The sequence below is a fragment of the Lissotriton helveticus genome, chromosome 7, assembly GCF_964261635.1.
Source record: "Lissotriton helveticus chromosome 7, aLisHel1.1, whole genome shotgun sequence".
Classification (NCBI taxonomy): domain Eukaryota; kingdom Metazoa; phylum Chordata; class Amphibia; order Caudata; family Salamandridae; genus Lissotriton; species Lissotriton helveticus.
In genome coordinates, this window is record NC_136068.1 from 1,594,990,889 (window position 1) to 1,595,017,034 (window position 26,146).

The 26,146-nt window shown below is 48.8% G+C and overlaps 1 protein-coding gene across 6 annotated transcripts in view; it reads left to right on the top strand.

The window, feature by feature from the left end:
- Window positions 1-26,146, top strand: part of TRPM4 (transient receptor potential cation channel subfamily M member 4) — a 369,304-nt gene that overhangs the window by 145,207 nt on the left and 197,951 nt on the right. For all 6 annotated transcript variants that reach the window (XM_078655174.1, XM_078655175.1, XM_078655172.1 and 3 more), the window contains exon 2: window positions 234-301. In XM_078655174.1, coding sequence (XP_078511300.1) covers window positions 234-301 — 68 coding nt within the window. The remainder of the gene's footprint in view (window positions 1-233; window positions 302-26,146) is intronic.

Below are 26,146 nucleotides of genomic sequence, written 5' to 3' on the forward strand. Positions count from 1 at the left end.
GGTAGGTCATGTGTACAATTGAAAGTGTAAATCTAGTTTTCTGTAGTTTTTTGTGAATTATAACTGCGCGGTATTTTCTGGTCGCTCATCTGTTTTCGGTGTGGTCGGAACGCGCCACTCCCCGGTGCCTCCGCCGCCTCTCACGAGCCCCCACCAAGGAGTGAAGACGCGCGTTGTAACTGGTAACCTGAATTTACGCTGCTTTTAACAGGCTTTTGTTTTTCTTCTTTCAGAACTGGATCCCCAAGTGCATCAAGAAGAAAACATGCACGACCTTCATCGAGGACACCGGCGAGAACAGGTAAGACTGTCGGACGCCCGTCAGGCTCGCACCTCATGGGTCGCCATTAATTCAGTCTCTCTGGTGGTGAGAGGGCTCAGACCTCATTCGTGGGAGGCCCTGTCTGCAGTCGAGCAGGACAAGTCGAGATTTTCGCTGTTTTGGTTCTTCATATTGTATTTGCTGTTAATGTGGGTACTTTTGAAAGAGTCCCGGGGGCTACTGGGCTCGGATTGTAACGGTGAGGGCCTCTTGCCTCTGGTGTCCGGGGCCTTTACTTTTGGAGAAAGACTGAGTAGCACATATGAAAGGCAGGGGGCGAAATAGTATGCACAGTTACTGTTGGGGAACCCTGGGCCCGTGCTATTCTAACTGCAGGCAGGCGCTAATTAACTTTAATCAATCTGTGCTTGGTCCATGCTCCACTGAAAGGAACGAAAATGACGCTTGGCCTGTGCTGACCAATTATGAATCCGTAAAGAAGAGTGCAATACATGGCAAGCAGTGGGCGGGCTGTAGGTCCTTTACTGTACACATACGTCTCGCAAACTAGAGTGCATGCGCTGTCACATGTTCGACCTAAAACTGAAGATTACACCTTGGGCTGCAATGGTGAAAATTGTCAGTGATCGGAGTTGAAACAATTCAATGCAGTTGTACTTTTCTTCTCTTGTACACAAGTGCTTCTTTAAAACTGTCTGGAGGCCGTCTGAGACAATATCATATCCACTGGGGGTATCATGGCCTGCCATTGGAATGTCCAGAGGCATGTTTGTTATTTTAAGTTAAATGCTGTGCTTAACTTGAGCCAGTGGTTGCTGGGTGGGAGGGAGGGCCGGGGGGGGGGGGGGGGAGGGGGCTGCTATCAGAGAATAGGGGCACTAGGAGTTAGTTGGGGACTGGCACTTATTTTTCCTCTTCAGACTTTTTCCGAGAGCAAAACAGGGAAATAACACACACAACGAAATGACCGAGGAAGAGAAAGAAGGCAAAACCGTCACAATGGGAGAGAGCACGAACCTGCACGAGTGAGATAAAGGGGCAGAGAGTGCCTGGAAGTAGATTAACGAAGCATGAGGTGGATTTAAGACTACACAGCCTTGGCATTCAGTGGACCAACATTTATTGCATCGGCTGTGCGCTTCTGAGCAGTGTGTGGCATTCTTTTACAAATTAAGCATTGGTTAAATGTATTGTTTTCAAACATTGCGCACTGTGATCGCTCGTATAACAAGGGCTTTTAATGGGTTGGTGTTTGCCAGCAGTAATAAACAAGCACTGGCAACACCAATAGAACTCACTTTTTTTAGGTCTCGTCTTTTCCATTCCGAAGGAATGGGAAATGGCGAGAATTCAAGTGCTCAAAAAAATCGTGAAACCAAGGGTTTCGTTTGTGCGGTTTTCTTTAAGTTCACGTGAGCAAACAAGCACGAGCATTCACGGCCGCACAGCACATCAAAGGGCTTCGCCCAGCGTGCGCTCTGCGGCTTCTCCTCCCCTAATTGCATTATCATGTACCTGTTGGTGATGCATTATTTTTTCACTTTGTCTCCGTGCGTGCATTTATTTAATGTTATCCGAGTTTCCATCACTGCTATGGCTCACGTTTTGGTGACATTTGAAGTGACTGCTCCTTATGTTGCCCCAGGAAACGATGCTTTTGATCACTCGCCTCAGATGGGCCCACCCATACTTTATTTTGCCACAGTTGTGTACTGACCAGACAAACGTTGCAGCGTGCGCTTGTTGCTGTGCGGCTTCTCCTCCACTAATTATTCATGGCCGGCCGCTCTTGTTGTTGTTGCAGTGTGGCTTTTGGACAGTGTGTATGCTGTTGTATCTGCTTACAACTACTAGTGGAATGTATATCAATCAATTTTGCATTTTTGGTTAAAGCTAACTGTGTTTCATTTGCATGTGTTTCACTGCAATGTTTTATCGGCGATGTTTTATTATACAACAGCTATTTGCATGTGTTTCACCGCAATGTTTTATCGGCGATGTTTTATTATACAACAGCTGCCATTAACGTGTATCTTTCCAAACGGCAGGGAGTTGTTTTTTTTTGTTTTGTTACTGTGTGGCTTATGGGCAGTGTGTTTATTGGTATCACGCGTTTAGCTCTCGCTATGATCTACATTCATCTATATAGCTGCGCTTTCTTTATTTAAGCTACATTTTCTTCCATGTTGGGACCCGGCTGTTTACAAAGTCCTGGTCCTCTCTTAAACCACTACTTGCATGAGTTTAACCTACATTTCCCCTACTTTACCTTTATAATGCAATTTCCTAAGTGTGCTTTTGTATTGTTGGCAAGGGAGAATTGAGGAAAGTAATGCACGGGACTATGGAATAAACGCACTCCGCCCCTCGACCAGGAATTTTCAATTATGATTTTTCCTGTAGGTATAGGATGAAAAGCTTTATATTATATATTTATATTATATTTTGCCTCAAAAAGCACACACTGCCATTGATGCTTATTGAACAAGCACTGGCGTTGCCAATAGGTCTCGCAGTAGGAAAGTTGGAGCTATTGGTTTTGTAAATGACAAAGCCCTTTAAGTTTTTAAAATGAAAACAAAAATAAAAGGCATTGTTATTTGCAATTGTAATAGCTCCAACTTTCCTACTGCGAGACCTATTGGCAACGCCAGTGCTTGTTTATCTATTGACTTTTCCAATACTTTTTCCGATGCTGTGGAACAGCAAACCGGCGTGATGACGCGTCATTCTATAGAAGTGCCCATAAGTCACCATGCATGCTCACACCCTGGGAATGACATGGACACAACGTATTTTAATGTCCTAAGTGATCCAATATAGTAGACACCATTTTACTAAGGAAATAAAACATTCTTTTACAAAAACTGATATTGATTGTTTTTTACTGGGCCATATTTTCATGTCCTTACTTTAACAACCAAAACACAAATCTTTCCTAATAATAAGCAGAATGACTCTTGAGGTATCCAAGTCCACAATGAAGTCCTATTGCGCATTTAACATGTTTTACTTCATGTTTCATGAAAAGTATGTTTATCTACTTAAAGAGATTTTATTCCCAGATGTGTTTCTGCAGTTTTGTTTTCATGCAACGCATGAGTCTGTATAGCGTATACTGCAAACGGAGTCACTTCTAGGTAACTGGGTGATGTCAGGGGGTGGATGGCTGTTCATGATGAGAACCAATTCAGAGCTCCAGAGCTTTGGCTTAAGACTGTGTGAGTTTCTCATAGTGCGGTCACTGGGTCATATAGTTCTTTAGACTACATGCTAATGCTATCCTTAACCTTGCAGTAGAGTGCACAGAGCGATGATCTGAGTGTACATTCAAAAGACAAAAGTGAAGAGCGATGGTGCAAATGACATACATACACAGAGAAGGAGATTACAGATTAAAGTGACATGAAGGGGAGAAAGTGATGTGTTGAAAGTGATGAGACTGGAAGACTGGTAAATCCAATAGGTCTGGCTTGTTATAGGTGTAGATGTTTGTTTTTGTATGATATACTTGGATGTGATATGCTTGTGAAGCTCGGGATTCTACATCACATGGTTTAAGCCACACCCTTAATGACATAGGCCACACCTTTTGTAAAGGATTCCTAGTTACACTTTATGACCATGCCCCTTTTGACTATTAACATACACAAGATATTTTATTAATTACCGGTATGCCACTGTTTGGGATACCCCTAATGGTTTGCAAACATTTGATTTATAGTAAATAAGGAATTTGCAAGATGGAGGATGTGTACTCTTTACAGGCCCACCCACCCCACTTCTTCATTCTTCCCTTAAGTTTAGGGTCTATATTGCCTTATTAGTAAGAAACCTTCCCCAGACTCCTCTTTGTGGAGGGAAGTTCCGATTGGATGGACCTCTGAATCTGATGGCTGCATTGGACAATAATTGGGAGTGGGCTATGTCTCATTTACCCAGCCTTTGGAGGGTTAGGTTGGAGCTATCCAGTAGCTTTCTGAAAATCATTTGAACTGATCACCTACCTGGACCTTGCTGCTGAAGGTGCATTCCAGACTATGGAGGTGGCATGCTTTCCACTCCTTCCTGACAGGCCTTATATCCCACCTGGCATTATGCCAGTGGGCTGGAGCCCTTGGTGTCTGGTTTTGAAAAGCCCCGGGCCGCTTGTGGGGCTTCTGTCACTTTACTCAGGTGCGAGCAGTGATGTAACACAAAATGATGAGCTTCTGCAGAATGTGTTGAGGGGCTCCTGGGTTTTCCATCGCTCAGAAATGTTAATTGGACTTGGGCTGAATGGGGCCCCCTGAAAAGTAAGGAACCCCCCCGCCCCCCATATCCTGCAAGGGCCTGTGTTAACGCTCCTGGCTTAAAGGAAGAGAAAGAGGAGCAGAGGGGGAAGGTAGGAAAAAAGTGATCAGAGAGGGAGGAGTGAAGGAGAGCGAGAACGGATGATAAGTGATTGCACGAGGAGGTGACGGAGTGAGGCTGGTTTAAGCATTTTTGCCAGGCCCCGCTTGGAAGCCACCAGCCAGTCAAAGGCGAAATAATGCTGTGGAAGAAAGCCTGACACCACGCTACCCCTCATTGCCAGATGGTGGTGAACTGCTGAATAATCTACATTGATGACCTCCGAATGCTGAGACCCACAAGGTCCTACATAAGAGACTGAATTGGGCTACCCTATAGATTGACCCCTCAAGTGTAGATGCCAGAGTGGTGACTCTGTCTAGTGAACGCACATCTCCTCGAACAAGCTTTTGATTTTCTATCAATTTCTTTTTGTTACTTCCTAAATACAACAGTCCAGAATCCAAATGGCTAACAATCTAGCCAGATCCAGAGACCCCTTGTGGTGTTAGGCCCGTTGGAGTGTGGGGTTCCATAATATCAACATCTGGTGTAAGCATCATACAAGCCCCACAACTGGTCATATGGGCCTCTATTCATGGACGTGGAGAGAGATCTAGGAGCAGTCATTTACATGCATTGCTGTAAACGGTGAACACCAATGGGTTTCCACAAGAAAATATAAGGAAAATGACAATGAGTTTAAAAAGGATTTCTTGGCAATTTTTGTTAAATTAAGGGCAATAATCCAGAAAAGATTCAGATTTAAGCAGCATTATTACAAGTTTGAATGGTCCAGAAGCCCAAATTTCAGGAAATGGAAAAATAGAAAGTTAACAAGGAGTTAACGAATACAGAATATCCAAACAGTGTGTTCCATAAAGAAAATCCTTACCTTAAATTAAGTACAGGTCAGAAAGGGCATTTGGTTATGCAAATAAGGTAAGGTGTCCGTTTCAGGAAACCAAATAAAGGTCTCTGACGAGAGAGAATATGAATACTTATTTTGCCCTCAGCCAGTGGAGGTCAACCGAGGCAAGAAGTGTCTTCTCGGTCCGAAGTCATCAAACACCTCTCCTCTTATCTACATACACTACTATTCAATAATGCACTTGTGTGCAACATCACAGCTTGATCTAATTTTCAGGAGCCAATCGTATTACTCCAGACTATTAGAGCAGGCAAACTCCCCTCTTTCTCAGGGCGAAACAATGGTCCATGCATGGCTATGTCCTTGGTTTGTTACATTGGACCGACTGTCGGGTACAGTGAGTCCGCTCTCTACATGCGTCCATGAGTCTCTCTCCAATCCTGACCGCCTTTTCTTTTTTGGATGAGAACCCCACTATCAGTTGTCTAATACATAACAATAAACTATTCGCTAGCTAGCAGGCATCTGGAGAAAAGCATCTACAGTGGAAAAACACATCCCATGCAAAACAAATGAAAGTGAAATGTGCTGGCCTCCTAACCTCGAAAATGTTAAACAACATATTCAATAGAAAACAAAATATGGCTTACTTAAGTTGCACAGCATTTTTTTTTTTCACAACTGTGTTTATTAAGGGTTTCAGGCAAATCATACATACAGTACTCCATAGCCAGGAGGACACTGCCAGTGGAAAACACATAATAGAGTGCATGAACAGCCTAGACATTCAACTAACCCCCCACCCACCGTCCCGCCCCCAGCCAACAACCCCAAAAAGAAAAAAAACAAACAAAAAAAAAAAAAAAAAAAAAAGCCCCGACTACCCTCCCCTTATCCCACCCTAACCCAGTGCACGTGACCACCATCAGCTGCAGCATATAGTGTAAAGCACAATAGGCGTCCTGGAGCCACCTAGGCCCCGAGGTCACTGCCGGTAGGCAGTCCATCATCCAGGTCAACGGGAGGATCCAATGGCAAGTCTCTGTATTCTGCCCACTGCTTCCAGATCTTGTAATGTTTGCGGGGGCAGCCCCTGGCCTCAAACACAGGCAATTCCAGTCCCATAAGAAAATCTAGTCCCGCCCTCCATGCGCTGAGTGGGGGGGCGCGGTCACTCTTCCACGCCTTTGCCAAATCCCGTTTGGCGACCGTCAGGCCCAACAGAAGGAGGTGACGCTTATAGATGTTACCCCCTACTTGATCCATGATATGTAAAAGACCTAGTCTGGGCGTGCGAGGAAGGTCCCAGTGCAGCACCTCTGACAAGCAAGACCAAACCCCACTCCAGAATCGAGTCAGACCCACACACGACCACACAGTATGCAGCAGCGTACCGCTCTCCGTCCCACAACGCAGGCATACAGGGGTGGCAATGAGGCCAGCCTTCCACAGTCTCTCTCTGGTGTAATAGGCCCGATGCAGGTACTTGAACTGTATAAATCGGAGTCTCACAGCGATGGCTGCCCCACGGGGGGACTCCAGTGCCTCCCTCCAATCATCCTCATCCAAGGGGCCAACATCTACTTCCCAGGAGGCCTTCAACGACAAGAGGGAAGAGGAGCAGTGAGTAATTAAGGTTTGATAAATTTTGGAGACTTTTTTATCCCCCAGATCCCCCATGAAGAGCTTGGCTTCAACGGGGCTAAATTCTGGGAGTTGGTCTAACCCCACTAGACTCGGCGCGAGAGCGTGACGCAGTTGTAAGTATTTAAAAAATTGGGTCTTGGGCATGTCGAATTCGGCGCTAAGGGCTTGAAAGGTTTTAAGAGTAGTCCCAGTAAGGACATGGCCTAGCGTCGAGATCCCAATAGAGTCCCATCCACTAAACCCCGACAGTGAGGCAAGTGCAGGGAGCCGGCCATTGTTCCAGAGTGGCGTTTCCGCTGTTAGGCGACCCCACCAGCCCATACGACGTAGCACCTGTCTCCAAAGCATGAAAACCACCTGAGTAGCCTGCGGCAGCTTCCGCCGCCGGCTGGCCGAGTATAACAGCGTGTGGAGCGTGGCATCCCCCATAAGAAAGCGTTCCAGGGCGTATGCCGGGTCATCACGCCCACCGTACCACCACTCATTCAGAACCAGCAGATGAGAGGCTTGGTAGTAGGATAGTATGTCTGATGTAGCGAGACCGCCACAGTACGTGGACAGGAAACAAGTCCGCAGTGCCACTCTGGAGGCACCCCCTGCCCACAGGAAACGTCCCAGTACCGAATTCACGCGACGGAACCATTGTGGGTCAACCCTATATGGGAAGTTCTGAAGCTGGTAAAGGAGTCTAGGGAGGGCGACCATCTTAAAAATCGCCGACCTGCCATAGATGTTAAGGGGCATGCGAGACCAGGTCTTGACGTCCGACTGAACTCTGTCCCACACCGGCAACACATTGCGCTCCCATGCAACCGCGGCAGATTCAGACAGGAAAACTCCCAGGTATTTTAGACCACCAACCGCGACTTGCAAGGCCGAGGCCCAGGGGAACACCTCCGATCTCCCGCCCAGCACCCATAAAGTCGATTTACGCGGGTTAAGGAAGAGTCCCGACACTTCACCAAAAATACGCATTATGTCTAGGATCCGCGGGCCAGAACGGTGAAGGTCTGTCAGAAAGAAGAGGACATCGTCTGCGTATAACGCAATCCTGTCCGAGAGTCCAGCTCCCCACACAAAGCCCCGAAGTTGTGCATCAATGCGCACCCACGCGGCCAAAGGTTCCATGACCAAGGCAAAAAGGTACGGGGAGAGGGGGCACCCCTGGCGAGTCCCCCTGGCAACTGGGAACTTCTCCGACACAGCCCCCGAAACACGCACCGAGGCGGTGACGTCTGTGTATAGAAGCCGGACATACGAGACAAAAATTGGACCGAGGTTGAGTCGCGGCAAAAGAGCGAAGAGATAAGTCCAACTGACTGAATCGAATGCCCTATCGATGTCCGCTAGTAGAAGCGCCGCTTGTTCTCCCGTCGCTCCCATCGCATCGACGGCCACCTGCGCGCGCCTGATATTGTGACGCGTCGCCCTACCGGGCATAAAGCCCGCTTGATCCGGGTGGACTAAATCCGCCATATACGGGAGGAGGCGGTTCGCCAACGCCTTGGCCAACAATTTGGCCTCAAAGTTGATCAAGGATATGGGACGATATGACTCGTGTCTGTCGGGTGGTCTGCCTGGTTTCTGAAAAACCACAATTTCTGCCTGACGCCAGTCAATCGGCAGGCTACCACATTCCCGCGCTGCCTCTAGTGCCCGCCTATAATGCGGCCCCAGCTGCAAGTGGAATTTCTTATAAAATTCGCTGGGAAATCCGCTCGGTCCGGGCGCCTTGCCAGTGTTGAGTTGACCCAATGCATCGCCTAGTTCCTCCGCCGTCAAGGGGAGATCAAGGGCGGTCTTGGCTTCGTCTGTAATCGCGCGAGGGGGAAGGTCAGCGATGAACTTGTCAATAGCCTCCGGCGGGAGACTGTCCCGAGGGGCATATTGTATCGCATAATAGCGAGCGAAGCTCGCCGCAATGGCAGCCGGATCCGTCATGGCCAACCCGTCTTCGTCCACGAGGCCCGGCACAGTAACCGGCTGCAGTGTTTGTTGGCACAATCTATGGAGCATGGTGCAAGATTTGTCGCCCCATTGGTAGACCCTGCTCCTCGTAGCCAGCCAGGCCAGTCGCGCCTCGTCAAGTAAAACTGAGGCGTAAGATTGCTGCGCTTGCAGGAGCAGCCTGAGAGTTACCCCATTACCGTCAGTCCGACACCGAGCTTCCAACACCCCTACTCTATCTGACGCCGCCACTATAGCCTCACGACGACGTCGACGGGCTGCAGCACACCAAGCTATGTCGACGCCTCGCAACGTGGGCTTCATGGCCTCCCAGACCATCACCCCATCAATCTCCTCAGTCAGGTTCTCGTGCCAGTAGTGGGCAATCGCTCCGCGCATGTGAGTAGTATAGTCTGGTTGCTGGAGATGCCACGAGGACATCCGCCACCGAAACGGCTGGGGCGACCTGTGCAGCGTGATCTGTACTACGACTGGGGAGTGGTCCGACAGCCCACGAGGCTGAATCACGGCCTGCTTCACTCTGTCAAGAAAGGCCCCCGGCACAAACACACAGTCTAGTCGGGAGAAGGAGCCATGCACAGCAGAGACATATGTGTACTCACGCGACCTGGCATGCAAATGCCTCCAGACATCCACCCAGCCCAGCCCATCAACCATCGCCTTCAAGCGAGTAGGGGAGGTGGCCACCGCAGTTTCCTGCAGCCTTCGCCGATCCAGGCACACATCTACCACATCGTTCCAGTCACCAGCTATCACAGCCAAAGAGTCCGGAATCTCAGCCCACAATGCAAAGAGGCGCTCAGCCAGGGACCATTGTAGAGGAGGAGGGGCATACACACAGCCAAACACCACCGGCTCCGCGCCTATCACCCCTTTGACAAAGACATATCGACCCTGGGGATCCAGCCAATGACGCTCGTGGGTATAGGACAGTCTCCTGTGTATAAGGATGGCCACCCCTCTCGAACCTCTAGAAAATCCCGCATGAAACACTTGAGTGTAGCCAAAGCGCTGTAAGCTTAGCACCTTTGTTCCCAACATATGTGTCTCCTGCAATAGCATGACATCAGCTGAGTCTCTCTTGCCCCAGCGCAACACTGCCCCACGCTTAATTTTGTCCAACATCCCCCTCACATTCCAGCTTAAAATTCTCATAGATCCACTAGTAGGTGTCAATTGTGCGGGATCAGCCATTGTCCTGACGAAAAAGTCTCAGAAAGCCCCAGGACCCGGCCCAGGCACCCTGTAGCATGCAAATCACTGTAGCCAAAATCACGTGCATCCCATCCAACACCCCCCCAGCCCTCCCAGCCCCCCCAACTGACACAACCCCACAAACCACCCAACACCCAATACTCCGCCTCCCCCCACCCCTATACCTCATGAAACCTTGAAGTACCTGTCGCGGCATGGGGAGCTTCGGGCCCAAAACATAGTGCCCAAAACCACCCATACCAATGGATCCCACTACACCCCCCAAACTAACGGGAACTACCCTTCGGGGCCGCCTCCCAACGTGAGAGGACAAGGCTGCCCATATGTCAACACCCCGAGCCCCAATGAACCACTAGTGACCTGTAACACGGTCAGGGCGAGGCAATCAGGCCTCACCAACAGCGCCCCACCTGAGACAAACCAATGTCTGGGTCTCACCACCCCTGGCGTTAGTTCCTCGGCCATCGCGGCAGTTGCTCCGGGCCTCTCGGAAAGTCCATTGATGAAAAGAGAACTGACTTAGGAAATGGAGGTCTCATGATCATCAAAGCCCTTTCCCGGACTGATCAGTGTCGGACTGTACACCATCCCGCGGGGCGCTCCCGGAATGGGAGCGTCTCCGCGACCGAGATTTCCCGCGTCTTTTACCCCTAGTGGAGGAGTCACTCCTCTCCTGCGACGATCCACGTGATGGCCCTGGGTTCAGGCCCGGTTGGGCGTTCGGCCGGAGCCGGATAGTCTCATCCGTCCAACCATACACTGCCTCTGGAGTATCGAAAAAGTGAGTCTTGGACTGGAATACGACGCGTAGACGGGCCGGGTAGAGCAGTGAATAAGGAATCTTCAAACCCCGGAGCTTGGCTTTCGCATCTTGGAAGGAGCGACGCTGCTGCTGCACTTGTCTGGTATAGTCCGGGAAAATCATGATCTTATGATTATCGAACAGCAACGCGTCCGTGGCCCTTGCTTCTCGAAGTATGGTATCCCTATCGTGAAAGTTGAGGATTTTTGCGATGATTGGGCGCGGTCGTTCTCCCACAGGCGGTTTCTGCATCAGGGCTCTGTGGGCCCGTTCGATCACAAAACAGCTCGAGAGGACATCTGGGGGGAGCCAACCTTCTAGCCAACGCGTCAAGAACGCATCTATGGGCCCCTTCTCGCAATCCTCCGGAAAGCCAATGAAGCGTAGATTATTCCTGCGCGCTCGCCCTTCTGCATCCTCAACTCGGAGTGCCAGACCCCTCTGAATCTTGTCCATCTCCGCCACTTTCTTCTTTAGGGCACCAACATCATCTTCCACTCCCGTGATCCTGGTTTCAGCCTCCGTGATGCGAGCAACCGCGTTTCGAAGGTCCTGGCGCAGAAGCATGACATCAGCCCCAACGGCCCCGATCTTGGCGTCCAGTGAGTCCCTGGATTGCGTGATGGCCGCCATCAGGGCCGCGTTGTCAGGTCCCGCGTTCTGGCTGCCACCCGAGGCTCCTGACCCCCCGCTGGGTCCGGTAAACTTGTCGATTGGACCTTGCTTGTTGGGTCCAGCGCCGCCCCCACCTCTTGTCATGATCAGGGGAAGTCGGGCGAACCCCTCCGCACCCGCAGTAAAGTAGACGTAGAATGCACTCGGGGGCTTAGCCGCACACCGCAGGTGGACACACCAAATCAGGGGGCACTCACAGTTCTCTGCGTGTCGCAGTCGGATCAGGCCACAGTCCACTCCTGGGCAGCAGGCGCGATCCCCAGGCTGGCGGGGATAGGTTGCACTGGACACTGCCTGCCACCGATCCACTGCCCAGCCAGCACAGCCGCAGGATCCGTAACAGTCCAGTCGCAGAGGGGCCCTCGACCCCACGCGCCACTGACCACAGCGTCGGCTCCCCCGACAGATAGCCAAAGACGGTTGCGCCAGGCGGGGACCGCCAACCTCAAGGTCCCGGCGTCCAGAGGCCCAGCAGAGCACAGCACCACTCCGGTGTCCCCGGGGGCCAGGTCCCCCAGTCGTCACAGCAAAGGCAGTCCGGGGAGCCCTCCGTCACGTCCCCGGGAACCAGGCAGCCTCAGTCCCAGGCAAGGGAATTGTACCTCCGGACCCACGCCACCAAAAGGGGGGCCAACCCACAACGCAGATGGGCCGCAGTCACGGGGGGTCTCCCGTGGCACCCCTTCCTCACGACGAATGGCGTCCTGTGGCAAGAGCTCGGTCCACCAACCCCAGGGGCACCCAGCGCCGACTCACCACCTCCCAGGCGCGGGTCAGCTCAGCGTCTCCAAAATCGAGGCCCCGGCTTCTCGGGGTCAGCATAGGCCGCAGTGGTACCGGAGCTTCCAGGGGCCACCCCGGCGTGGGAGTCCGCTCCACTGGTCACCGCCGCAGCTCCTTTCACCTCCGGTGTCGCAGGCACCAATCAGGAAGGCTTCCCACCGGTCCGACCAGCGGCCGCCAGCCGATGCCTCGAAAATTGAGGTCCCGGCTCCGCCTGCCGGCCCCAGGCCGCACCACTCCACATCCGATGTCGGCTCACCAGAGCAGCCGGGGGGACAGCGCGCCTCACCGGACAGGTCCAGATGCTGCCAGGGACAATCGCCACTCAGGTAGGGCAGGTAGCGGGCTCGGGGGTCAGGATAAATGGTAGGATTGTGTCAGGGCAGGCGGGAGCTCTACAACGCTGCGACCGCCATCATCGCCCGGCAAGCCACGCCCTCAAGTTGCACAGCATTTTAACTCTGGTGTTGCTCATAATGGCTAAATACGTTCACTTGCTACAAATTGTATGATTAACATGCATACTGTATACATCAATGTAAATTGTCCTTTGTTAATAAATGAGTTAATTATGCATATATAAAATTGGGCTTAGCAACCCTATGTGCTCCTGAGCTGGAGCCTGGTGGTCCTATATTCATGTGGTCAGTGTGGCTACTAGGTGTCCACAACATTGACACAAAGTCCCCTACCTTGGGAAATGTCCTCAGCACTGTAGTTATTTGAGTTTGCTTTTGATTTGTGTTGTTTACATGCTACTAAATATTTAGGTTTGTTAATGATAGATCAATTCAAAGTGTTTTGCGCTCTCTTATCCCACTCTCCACTAACAAGAGCGATGGCTTCGAGAACGTAGTCTGATAGATACTTCTAGCCGCAGATTCCATACCTTTTGAATTTTTCAGCCGTTGGACTTGATCTGGAAGATTTACTGTGAGCAGTACCCTTGTGTGCCGTTGGGTGGCTTAATTCGGCTCCTCGTGTATCATTGGCGGCATCTGCACTGAAGGTGATGTCCGTGCCACCCAGGTGTGCTAACATCAGTTCTTTTCTTTCCGCGCCAGCCAGTGCTGATTCAGAAAAGAGCTACCCCTCCGTCACTGTTTGATTTGATGGTATCGACATTTTGCCCAGTCTTTTTTTGAGGCTTGTCCTATTGGTGTTTAGTTGTGTCATTTAAAAAAGAAACATTTAAGCCCTGTGGAGCCTGTCCTCAGATGATGTCGGTTACGGACCCACACCTTGTGTGCCTGAGGTGTCTGTAGAGATTGCCATGCCAAGAATCCAAAGGCGATGCAGGAGTGTTCCCTCAAGCTCATGGCGGCCTGGCGTGTGACACCACGTCACTCGAGGTCCCGATCGAGAGGAAAGTCCTGGGGGTGGTCGCAGAGCCAGAGGTCGTCCCACTCCAACTTGTACCAACTCGACCTTCCCCCGATGCCGCTCCTGACACTCCTGGTGCTGCCACCCACTGGCGGTGTCATCCCCATCCTGATCCCAGACTCCGATACTGAGCTGGATGACTGTCGCTCAACGCCAACTATGGCACGAACTGGAACCTTGCCTCCTAGATCAGGGCCGGAGTCCTATTCCACTGAGTCAGGAGTTGGGGAAGATTGGGGAATACCAGCCATTTGAGGATGACCCTAGCATGGAGTGGTGTGAGGAACTGAGTGAAGCCAGTGGACTTGATTTCTCTCTCCCCCTACCTTAGCTACTTTGGAGGGAGCCTCCAAGCATTGGTGGTGCGGAGGGCGGCTGAGGTCCATGACCTTCAGTTGCCCTCGGTGACAGTCCAGACTAATATCTTGACCAATGTGCTGCACCCGGGAGTCTCCACATACGAACCACTACTCCTGTTTAATGAAGCTCTCACTGATGTCCTTTTGTGTACTTGGCCCAAACCCAACACCGTGGCTCCTGTGAATACAATTGCCTGCCTCCATTGCCCCACTTCAGGGGACTCAAACTTCTTCATCCAGCACCCTATCCCAGACAGCTTGGTGGTCCAAGACTCGACATCCGATGACCCATTCCCTACTACCCCTAGAGTGGGAATTCAAGAGGCTGGACTCCTTGGGGAAGAAAATGTTTTCTTCCGCCAGACTGGTATTGCGGTCTGTGAACACATACCTATTGGTCTGTTACTACCACAATCTGTGGGATACTGTTGTGCAAGTGCTGCCACAGGTCTTGGAGCAGGCCCAGGCAGTACTCTCTCATGCTGTTGCTGATGGGAGAGACGCAGCAAAGTTCACTATCCGATGTGGACACGACTGACTCACTGGGCAGAGCGGTTTCATCACCGGTGGCCCTGAGGTGCCATGCCTGGTTGAGGACTACTGGCTTTTCGTGGGATGTCCAGGCATCCCTTATGGACATGCCCTTCGATGGCATGCGTCTCTTCAGAGTCCAGGTGGATTTGGCACTGGATCACTTCAATTGAATTGGGCTTCGGCCAAGTCCTTGGTCCTTCCTATGGCCCACGTCACCCCCAATCTACCTTTTGTGGCTATGGAAGGGGCTTACCAAGCATGCCCGTTCCCTCCCAGCCACTGAGCTACGCATGCTCCCCAGCCTCTGCGTGGCTGAGGTTGCGATGCTCACAGACCTCATGTGTCCGGTAGCCAGTGATCTCGTCAGCCCACTACCCCCCCCCACCAGCAGCTGCAGCCTCCAAACTCTCCTAATCTACTCCCGAACCACCATGGGCATCCAGTGGTAGCAGGGTTCTCCCATCACCTTCCCCACTGGCAGTCCATTACATTGGACAGGTGGGTTTTGCTAATTGTCTGACCAGGCTACTCCCTAATATTTGCAACAACCCTTCCCTCCTTGCCTCCATGCCACCATCCCACAATTGGCTGATGGATGATCATCTGTTCCTTCTCTGTGAGGAAGTCATGACTCTCTTGTCCAAGGGAGCAGTAGGGAGGGTTCCGGTGCCAGAAGTAGGCTGAGGTTGCTATTCCCGCTACTTTCTGGTTCCCAAAAAGTACAAAGGCCTTTGTCCTATTCTAGGTTTGCGGAACCATAACTTATTCCTCAAGAAGGAGAAATTCAAAATGCTCACGTTGGCTCAAGTCCTGTCTGCCCTGGACCCAGGAGACTGGATGGCAGTGTTGGACTTGCAGGACGGCTACTGCAACATTCCCATCCTGCCTGCCCACAAGCTCTGTCTCCGGTTTACGGTAGGGCACAAGCATTTTCAGCTCTCCTTTGGCCTTACCAGCGCCCATCTGGTATTCACCAAGGTGATGGCGGAGGTTACGGTTCATCTGCGGAGGTCAGGAGTGCTGGTCTTCTCCTTCCTCAACTGGCTGTTGAAGGGGAGCTCGCCCGAGGCTATCGTCTTCACTCTCCATCTCCAGGTTACGGCGAACCTCTTGCACTCGCTGGGGTTCACTATCAACATGCCTAAACCACAGCTGACTCCCTTTCAGACGCTTCCTTTCATCGGCTCTGTTCTGCTCACAGTGCAGTTTTGGGCTTATCCACCAGAGCGGCGAGTCCAGGATATTCAGGCTACGATGCCGATGTTTCAGCCTCTATCCTGCATTTAGGTGAGGCAGACCCTGAGGGTCTTGGGACCCATGGCCACCTGCATCATGTCGGTAACTGATGCCCAGTGGCATATGCGAGCTCTGCAGTGGGGCTTGAAGTTTCAATGGGCAAAGCATCAGTGGAACCTCTCTGATGTGGTCCTGATCTAAGTGGGAACTGCGAAAGATCTGTTGTGGTTGCTAACGAACCGCGATTGGGTCAGAGGCAGACCCATCTCTATTCCCCAGCCAGATCTCACAGTATTGACAGATGCATCACTCCTGGGAATTGAGGCGGTCATCTGAGAGAGGTGGAGCTTAGAGTACTATGGTCTCCGGCGGGATCCGGACATCAACCTGCTGGAGCTCTGTGCGATTCGATTTGCATTGAAAGCCTTTCTACCCTCCATCAATAGAAGGCTGGTACAAGTGTTCATGGACAACACCTCTGCCATGTGGTACTGCAACAAACATGGTTGGGGGGAAAGGGGGTCGTGGCCCCTTTGTCAAGATGCCCTGTGCCTCTGGACATGGCCGGAACAGCAGGACATATCCCTGGTGGTTTAACGCCTGGCTGGTTCTCTCAATGCCAGAGCAGACAAACTCAGCCGTCGATGCCTAGCGGATCACAAATGGTGTCCCTACTCGGAGGTTGTGCAAGGTTTCTTTCAACAGTGGGAAAGCCCTGGTTAGATCTGTTTGACTTCGCTGAGTATGTGCAATCTCAGCAGTTTTGCGTGCTGGAATTTCCAGGGCGACTCTCGCTCGGAGATGCTTTTTGCCTCAAGTGGATCTCAGGCCTCCCGTACGCCTTTCCGTCCATACCACTTCTGCCCAGAGTTCTCAAGAAGATCAGGAATGACTGGGCACAAGTCATCCTTGTGGCTCCAGATTGGGCACCGAGAGTCTGGTATCCTATGCTACTGAGCATGGCCATCGATCCTCTGATCAGGCTGCCCCTTTGGGAGGATCTTCTGTCACAACAGCAGTTCTCCACCTGAACCTGTCCACTCTCTGCCTTCTTGCATGGAGATTGAGTGGCAACAGTTGACAGCCTTTGACCTTTCTCCCGAAGTCTGTAATGGCAGCTAAACATCCCTCAACCAAGCTGGTATATGCCTGCCATTGTTAGAAATGGTGGCATGGTGTGCAGAAAAAGACAGTGACCCCCACCTTCTGTTCCCCTCTCTGAAGTCTTACTGTTCATTCTTTCCCTTGCTCAGCAGGGCTCTGCTCTGGGAACTCTTAAGGGCTATCTATCTGCCCTTTCTCCCGTGTGGGGGCTGCCTGATCAACCCTCATTGTTCAAGCCCCCTATTGTACATAGGTTCTTAAAAGGTCTGGTCCATCTCTCCCCGGCTTCACCTTGTACTATGCCTCAGTGAAACCATAATCTGGTTTTTACTTTTTAATGTGTGCTCCTTTCGAGTTTCTCTGTAATTGTCTCCTCAGGCTTCTGACAATCAAAACGGCTTTTTGTAGCGATTATATCTGCTCGTAGAGTAAATGAGCTTGCAGGCCTTGTCATGCAAGCCACCTTACCTCTCAGCCTACTCTTACAAACTAGTGCTTCGCATGGCGGACTCCTTTCTACCAAAAGTGGTCATCCCATTTCATGTAGGCGAATCAATCACCCTGCCTACCTTTTTATGCTTCACCACGCCACTCTAAAGAAGAGGAGCAAATTCACCTTCTGGACCCAAAAACCCTACCTTGACCGCGCACAGTGGTGGGGTATGTTGGTGTGAAGAAGGGTCAGGCTGCGCAGAAGTGGACCAACTATAAGTGGGTCATACTTTGCATCAAAATCTGCTGTGCACTGGCCATAAAGCTACCTCCTGAAGGTTTGCGAGCCCATTCCACCAGAGCTAAAGCTGCACGCACAAGTTCTGGTTCTAGTCATCTGCCAAGCAGCAACGTGGGCTTCCCTGCACACGCTCACCAAACACTACTGTCGTAACAGTCTGGTCTATAGAGATGGGCACTTCGCCAGTTCGGTCCTGCAAGACATCCTTGTGGGAAATCGGTCCGCAGACCACCTAAGGGGAGGTATTGCTGTGGTATCTATTCAAAGGTAGGAAATCTTTGGCTAGAATTCTCCATCAGATGAACAAGTTACCTACCTTCGGCAACTCCTTATCTGGTACAGACTATCTAGTCATGGATTCCTTACCGACCCACCAATCCTCCCCGCTCTGCAAACTGATTTCTAGGGACAGGGCTTATGCCTTTCAGGGCCCTAGTTTTCCACATCAGTGGTCCGTGCTCTTCATGGATTTGCACTGCTATGGGGGAAAGTCATTAAAAGAAACTGATGTCACGCACCTGGGTGGTGCCTATATAGGTGCCGCGGACTTCACTTTGGGTACGGACGATGGCAACGGCGCAGGCAGAGCTGAACGACGCCACCTGCTTATGGAAAATCTTTTGGATCCAGTTTGATGCCTGGGAAATTTAAAGGAATGGAATCTGCGGCTAGATATAGTCTAACAGATAAGGTGTTACTGAAGGTAAGTAACTTGTTCTTCAATGCCAGCCCAAACAATCTTGAAAACCAACTGCATCATCTACAATGCCACCAGGAACAGCAGCTCTAGTTGTCTGGCTGACGAGCTCACAATTCCCGTTGGCCATCAGCAGATCTCAGCCAGTGCACCATCAGACTAAAGATAAAGACGTGCAAAAGAGAAAAAAACAAGGCAACAGTTCTCCTCCATCTACACACCCAGGATCTAGATCAACATTCCACGTATCCATGAAGACTGCCCCAACCCTATTCCAATTAAGCAACGAGCTAAAGTGCAGTAACAGTTCTCTTTCATTCTTAGGAACCTGCTACCTCCAGTCACAATTTAACTATGTTGCTGGCCCTATACAGTGCTCCTTTGCATTTCAGCTAGGGTTCTGCTATATAAATACCACATATATATGCACATAGAATCATACAAATGGACTTGCATAACGTGCCTGTAATTGCAAAACTCTCTTACTGCAATGCACTGGTGCCTTAACATTTCGATTTCAGGTGAGTCCTGAACTTCCCAAACAAGAGTGTTGTGAAAAATAACTGTTTGCGAACAATATCTATTGTGTTTATACAGGGGTCCTGGTTTTATTACTGTATAGTTCTATTGCAACCGGCTCTGTGTGATTGCCAGTTTCCAACCAAGATCACCATTCTCACTGCAGCTTACTGGTTTAGTAATTGTTTACTGTATTACATTTGGTATAGTTGGATAGTGCATTTTGTGTGTTTCCACTGCCTTGATTACAGTTTGCACTGTTAACCTATTTTGCATGAGATATTATATTCGGTTTGTACACGTTATCACACTACTCTGGCAGAAAATCAGTCTTCCTACAAATGAACACCCCTTTGAGATAAACTATGGCTTCCTGCACACTCCCTCCTACAGAGTCAAGGAAACATAGGTGCGGTTCACTGTATGATGCAGACCTGGCTTTGGATCTTTGTCTAAGCGAATCCGGTGACCCTGTAGTTACCTACTCCAGAGAACTAGACGTGAGAATTACCAGAGAACTGAACCATAACTAAATAAATATGTACTTAGCCTTGTTTGGATCCCTCCAAAATATCAAGATCTTCACAAGATCTAAGTGAGAGGTTGGCTCAGCATCAAGTGTCACTAGTGGAGGATATCATCTGGCCTTATGAGTCTCATATCAAGCTCACATTTTGACTTCAATCAGAAACATTGTGCACTTGCTCAGAGAAGGCACTGGATCAGGGGCAGTAAACCTACCTGTCCTCCCATAGAGTCAGGGCCACACCCAAGGCCTGAAGCTAAAGGCCGGTTGTAGAGCCCTGAAGTAAGGGGAGCAGGCTGTCTAGCATACTGAGAATCTGCCTTATTCAGTTCAAGAAATAAAGTCACAGCTGCTTTAAACCCTAGTGGGCAGGCCAATGCCTGGAAAAAGAGAATGGCCGAAACAGTATTGATTCCGTTGCCCAGCCTTGCTCAGAAACTAACTTGGACAAAGGCAGGGTACAAGCATTTCTCAATGTCTCCATGAGAGATGAGATATATAGGTTGTGCAAAAGCTGCCAGCTGGTTCCACTGAGCCAACAAAAACTCCCAGTTCAAACCACTTCCAAAACGATGGCTGCCTGGGATATTTTTCCTCACCCTTGTGAATAGCGATATTTTTGTAACCTGCAATACTTTGTGTGACCCACCACACTTCTGTGTTGCATATCATCGCCACACCCAATCAAGGAGACTGTCTCTCATAAGACTGTATGCCTTACACTTTGCTTTTCATGATCTAAAGTTTACCCCTTGTGCTCGAGGACCATAGCTGAATGTGTTATTAGTGACTGAGTGCATAAGCCAATTACATCAAATTTGCACACCTACTGCAGCTGCCATAAGCCCAGGCCGGCTCTGACAGTGGGTGGTCAGAGAGCAGCCTATTGAGGAACTCTGTCTTACCAAGCCTCACATCTAAAACAAGAAGACTAAAAGATTTGAACGCCAAGCAGAACTTTCCAACTCACTTGCATGGAGCAAGCATTTTACTTAGGCCGCATTATACAACTTTAAAACACCATTCTATTCCTCGAATTACTAATACATGTATTTGACGTGCTGCAACCTCAAAAGAGTCTGATTGTTTTACTGTTATGTTAAAAAAGGAACTTTCTGCAAGGCAAAATTAGTTTTAATGTGCTTTTGAGTATAACAAAAGTTAAGGACGTTTTATAAAGTCAAAGCAGGGCCTGGACTTTGAATTTACTGTGCATCATTCATATTTATTTGTACATGAGCCTATGACTGACATCGACCTAAATTAATAAGGGCCTGATCTAGAGTACACCAGCCTTATTTAGAGTTAGGCAGACCATCACCTATTTGTCAACAGTGCCTCGGTTGGCTCAGTCTCCGGAAAACCTATTCTTACCAGACGACGTGTTGGACGTCGACTTAAGGGCATCTGATCTCCCACCCTTATTAGGGTTGACTGCCTTTTTACCCGTCCATCATTGCCAGAGAAACCTGGTGATGAAAAACATAAAAATAAAAATGGCCCCATTCCCCCAGCCCAGGGAGAAATACTGCCTTGGGAGTGGGGATCATTAGTTAATTGTTCTTCATAAACAGACTCCCACTTTGAGAGTGAGCTCTAAATATGGCGGTCTCCTGTCCATGAGGGTGGCATACATAACATCCTGTCACCCACCACCCTCACAGACGGAGTAAAGACTGCCATACCTTAAATCCAGTTCTCACTCTTAACTATTCGCCCTCCTAACGCCAAGAGTCAAAGCCTTTCTTGGAGGTTCAGGACTTCAGTGAGATTGCAGTAATGCTTGGTTACTGTGGTTCTAGGGACACGTGTCAATAATTGTTACATTATTTGATTAGCTGGAGAACTAGCCTGACGGTCAATGCTTAAATTTGTAACACAAATTAAGTGCACTGGTCCAACGGTTTGACCAATACAAACACAGCGAGTCTTGACTACACCGCAGGCCTTTTCCTTTGACCTCCATACGCTTCTTCTCTCTTGACCTTTACCTTGCATGTTTCATTTTTATTCCTGCCTAGACAATCCGGACCCACATTGAGACGTAAGTGGAATAACATGCTTAGCAACCCCGAGTTACTATCCACTGCAGAAGCGGGTAAACCTACCCTCACGGGTAATCCCTCGATTGACAACAGCCGGTTCAATGAATGGATGACATCCTTGGCTAATACTTTGGCCCCACTTGCCCCTCCTAGAAAAGGCACTTCTAATAAAAAATCTGCTCCCTGGTTCACCCCCGCCTAAAAGACTTACAAGGCCAATGCAGGAAATTGGAAAGAATATGGCGAAAGAACTATAAATCAGATGACCTTCTCTTTTAAAGCAGTTCTCAGACTATACCATCACCAAATTAAAATTGAAAAGAAGGCACACTATTCTAATCAAATCAATAGGGCAGCAGAAAACCATTTTAATATTGTGGAATCTTATATGAATCCTAACATACTCGAACAGGAAATTCTGCCGTCACAGGGACTATGTGACCAAATTGCAGAATTCTTTGAGAATAAAATCATAGACCTAAAAAAAGACTTCACAGAAAAACTCTCCTCGTCTAGTGAATCTCAATCCTCAGGAACCAGAAGAGAATTCACATGTTTCAAGGAGATCAGTCTTGAACAGTCTAGGCAAGCTAATCTCTCCTGTAAGTTATGCTCACCCTTCGATCCTTGCACTCCAAAAATTCTGCACGCACTTGTGGATATCATAAACCCAACTATAAATCAAATAGTTCCCCCTTTAAGTTATCAAGCATACTGGACAATTGGAAGAGTGTGGCGTTAAAACCCCTACAAAAAAAGAAAATTGAGGACATCACCACCCTCTCCAACCTTAGGCCTATTTCATTGCTACTGTGTCTGAGTAAAATAGTGGAGAAGGTGGCAAACAAACAACTAAATGACTTTCTGCTGCAAGAAAATATTTTACACCCTAAACAATCTGGTTTTCGACCTGGCCATTCAACAGAATCAGTGCTGCTTAACACTACTGAAACCCTAAAGTTTGCCCTGGATCAGGGCAAGGACGCGGTACTCATTCTGTTGGACCTATCAGCTGTTTTTGATATGGTCTTTCATGATATTCTGCGACAGGCTAGCAAATGGTGGCATTACCAAAAAGGCGCTCACCTGGTTATCATTTTTTCTAGAGAACAGGCGTAACATATTTACTCTTGGTAGTCACAAATCCACAGAAAGACAACTGTCATCAGGGGTCCCTCAGGGCTCATCCTTAAGCCCGAGGTTATTCAATCTTTATATGACACTGCTGCTCACCTTGATGGACACTTTTGATATCAAATATTTCGTACGCAGACAATACACAGCTAATTCTTACCCTGGACAAGAAGTCAACAGTGGCTGAAGAGAAATTTCATCACTGTCTAACTGCAGTTATGGACTGGATGAAGCATAACCATCTTAAATGTAACAGCCAAAAAACAGAAATCATACTGTTTGGAAAATCTAACCTCTTCACGCCTAATCAATGGTGGCCATCAAATACGGTTCTGCCCCCAAACACAGTAGATACTGTGCGGAATTTAGGGATCAAGTTTTATCCCTCACCATCTTTCCACAAGCAAGCCCTTGCGGTGGCAGGTATGTGCTTCCACACAATAAAAATCTTGAGAAAATTCCTCGATCTACTTCGTATGAGAGCTAGGAAGGCAATAGTGGCAGCACTAATCCTGTCCCGTCGTCTACTGCAACTGTCTGTATGCAGTAGCAAATAAAATTGTTCTGAAAAGACTACAGGTGGTCCAGAACGCGGCAGCTAGGTCAGTGCTTAAGCTACCTAAGGGCTCTTCTTCAGCAGCAGCACTCAAAATCCTGCACTGGCTACCAATTCATAAAAGGATCCTTTTCAAAATTCTAATATTCATTTATAACGCCACCAAGGCAACGGTCCAATATATCTAAGGTCCAGAACCAGTCCATATACAATACAACGCCTCTTGCGGTCATCTTTTGGAAACTTCCCAGCACCCCCTACCTTTGTTTGAAATTGAGAGGGGGAAAGGCTATGGCTGTACTAGGAACTGAAGCCTGGAATACCTCGCACTCTCAGTTGAATCTTGAACAATGTGAACTCCGGTTCAGAAATTTGTTAAAGACATGGATCTTCGCCGCCCCACATAATACTGTACTATCTCTTATCTGACACTCTTCCCAAACGGTATCCTCAGCCGTTTCCTACCACAGACTTCTCTAAGTCTTTTCCACTAGCGCCAAGATGCTCCTTGGAGTGAACGTCGCGCTTTACAAAAACACTAATTCATTAATTCCTCCTTTTGACACTATTTTCTTGTGGTCCTGTATTTATCTTCCTTCATTTTCACTTGTCTCTCTCTCTCTGTCTCTCTGTCTCTCTGTCTCTCTCTCTCTCTCTCTCTCTCTCTGTCTCTGTCTCTGTCTCTCTCTCTCTCTCTCTCTGTCTCTCTCTCTCTCTGTCTCTCTCTCTCTCTGTCTCTCTGTCTCTCTGTCTCTCTCTCTCTGTCTCTCTCACTGTGTCTTACTTTGCAGCTATGTTTGATGATGAAAAATGTCCCAATCCCCTGCAGCCACTGTCATAAATTAAACACCGCTAACCGTGCCGGATAAAGATACTCCCTTGAAAAATGTTTATCCCTGAACATTAGCAAACTCTTTGCTACAAAGTTTGTTGTCAACATGGCACAATATGCAACTTGTTCGTCCCTATTTGAATCTCTTGCTTTTTTCCGCTCACTTGCATGTTGCGTATGCTCTATGTACTTCACCCCACAGTCGACCAACGCTCATATGCTTATGTTGGGAAATTGCTACACATTGGCCCTCAATATGATTGGCTCAGTCAGTGGGCAGGATTTTTCTCACATGCCGATTACAAGTGAGACAAAGCGGTTATTCAATGTGCAATACCTCATTTTGGCCTGTCAGCCGCGGTGTTCCTGCGGATGTGCATTCCGCTGGGGTTGGTAACTACTCTTACTGTAGAATCTCCTCCCACTCATTGCATCCTGTCCAGGGTAGTGTGATCACTGGTCACACAGACCATCTACCTCAAAAGTATTCAACATTTGTCTATAAGGGCATGACAAATTTTCATAGTATCCGCATGAGCTATGGAATAAATGTATGTGCTATACAATTAAATGGTACAATTTTTGTCTATACTGAAAATCTGGCTCTTGTGTACAGTGGACACCTGCAACATTCCTGAAATTTAGATGACGGAGGCATAGGGGGAGATTCCTATGTACAGGACCATAGGCTAGGAATCTATCCACAATGAAGACTATCATTATTCCGTGATTTAAAACGGAGGTCACCATAAGTAAAGACCATCTGATTTTGACTCTCCCCTACACCAGCTACAGGTAGACCATAGCCTACTGGATGCTTACCCAGTTCATTATACCATCACTTAACACTTCTCGCTTTAATATCCTCCACAGAATAGCTGCCAAACTCCACTCTAACATAGAAGACCACCCTACTGCATTGAAATAAACCCATTACTAACACTAATTCTCACCTAGGCTAATCCCATAAATTGACCCCGGAGGTAACTACGTCATTTGCATATTTTGTATACTACAAAGTTCTGAGAAGCAATTGGAAAGTAGCATGTTTGGCTGTATGGTAATTACATCACATAAATAAAACATGTACCCGACTAAGTCTTTTTTACTCAATGCAGATTTAACAGATAGTCTTCATAGGTACTCAGTGGAGAGCGGTATGCCTCATAGAGATCCAGAGGTACTCCGCTGGACAGGACTCCCCTCTGACCCTGCATGGACTGATAGGGCCCCCAAGTTACTCCACAAGATAGCAGTACATGTGGATAGAGCCCCACAGATGCTCCACTTGACAGCAGTGCACCTCAAAGGTAACAAATGCTCCTGAGATTCCATACTCCTCCTTCCAGTACTCCTCCCTTATGTTCCAGCTGATTCAAATGCAAAAGTAAGTGGCCCTTGAGATACTCTACTGAAGTGCAGTATACCCATAGGGTCCTACAGATACCCCATTAAGGGGCAGAATGCGCATATGCTCCAATAGACAGATGTACACCTCACAGTCCCCGAGATGCATCACTAAATAGTTGTAAACCTCATACAGCCCCAGATATACTACACTAAGCATCACTATGCCATTATGCTCCCCTAGACAGCAGTGCATCCTGATGGGATCCAGAGGTAATCTATTGGACAACAGTAGCAGCTGGACCCTACTATACAGCAGTAGACTCTAATGAGATACTCCATACCCTTGGTTGTTGCCGGCGGGCCTCAGGAGTTCCTCCCTTGTCTTTAGATTGGACTTAAGTTAATCGGTCTTCGCAGTCTGCCACAGAAGGTAGCGATGTTTACGATCCGATGCTTCCTGCCACACCTTATGAAACCCTTCCATTGATCAGAGCATCCTCATCTGCTGATGCTCTGAAGTGAGAAGTCCACATATTGTGGATATTTCAATATATGGATGGAG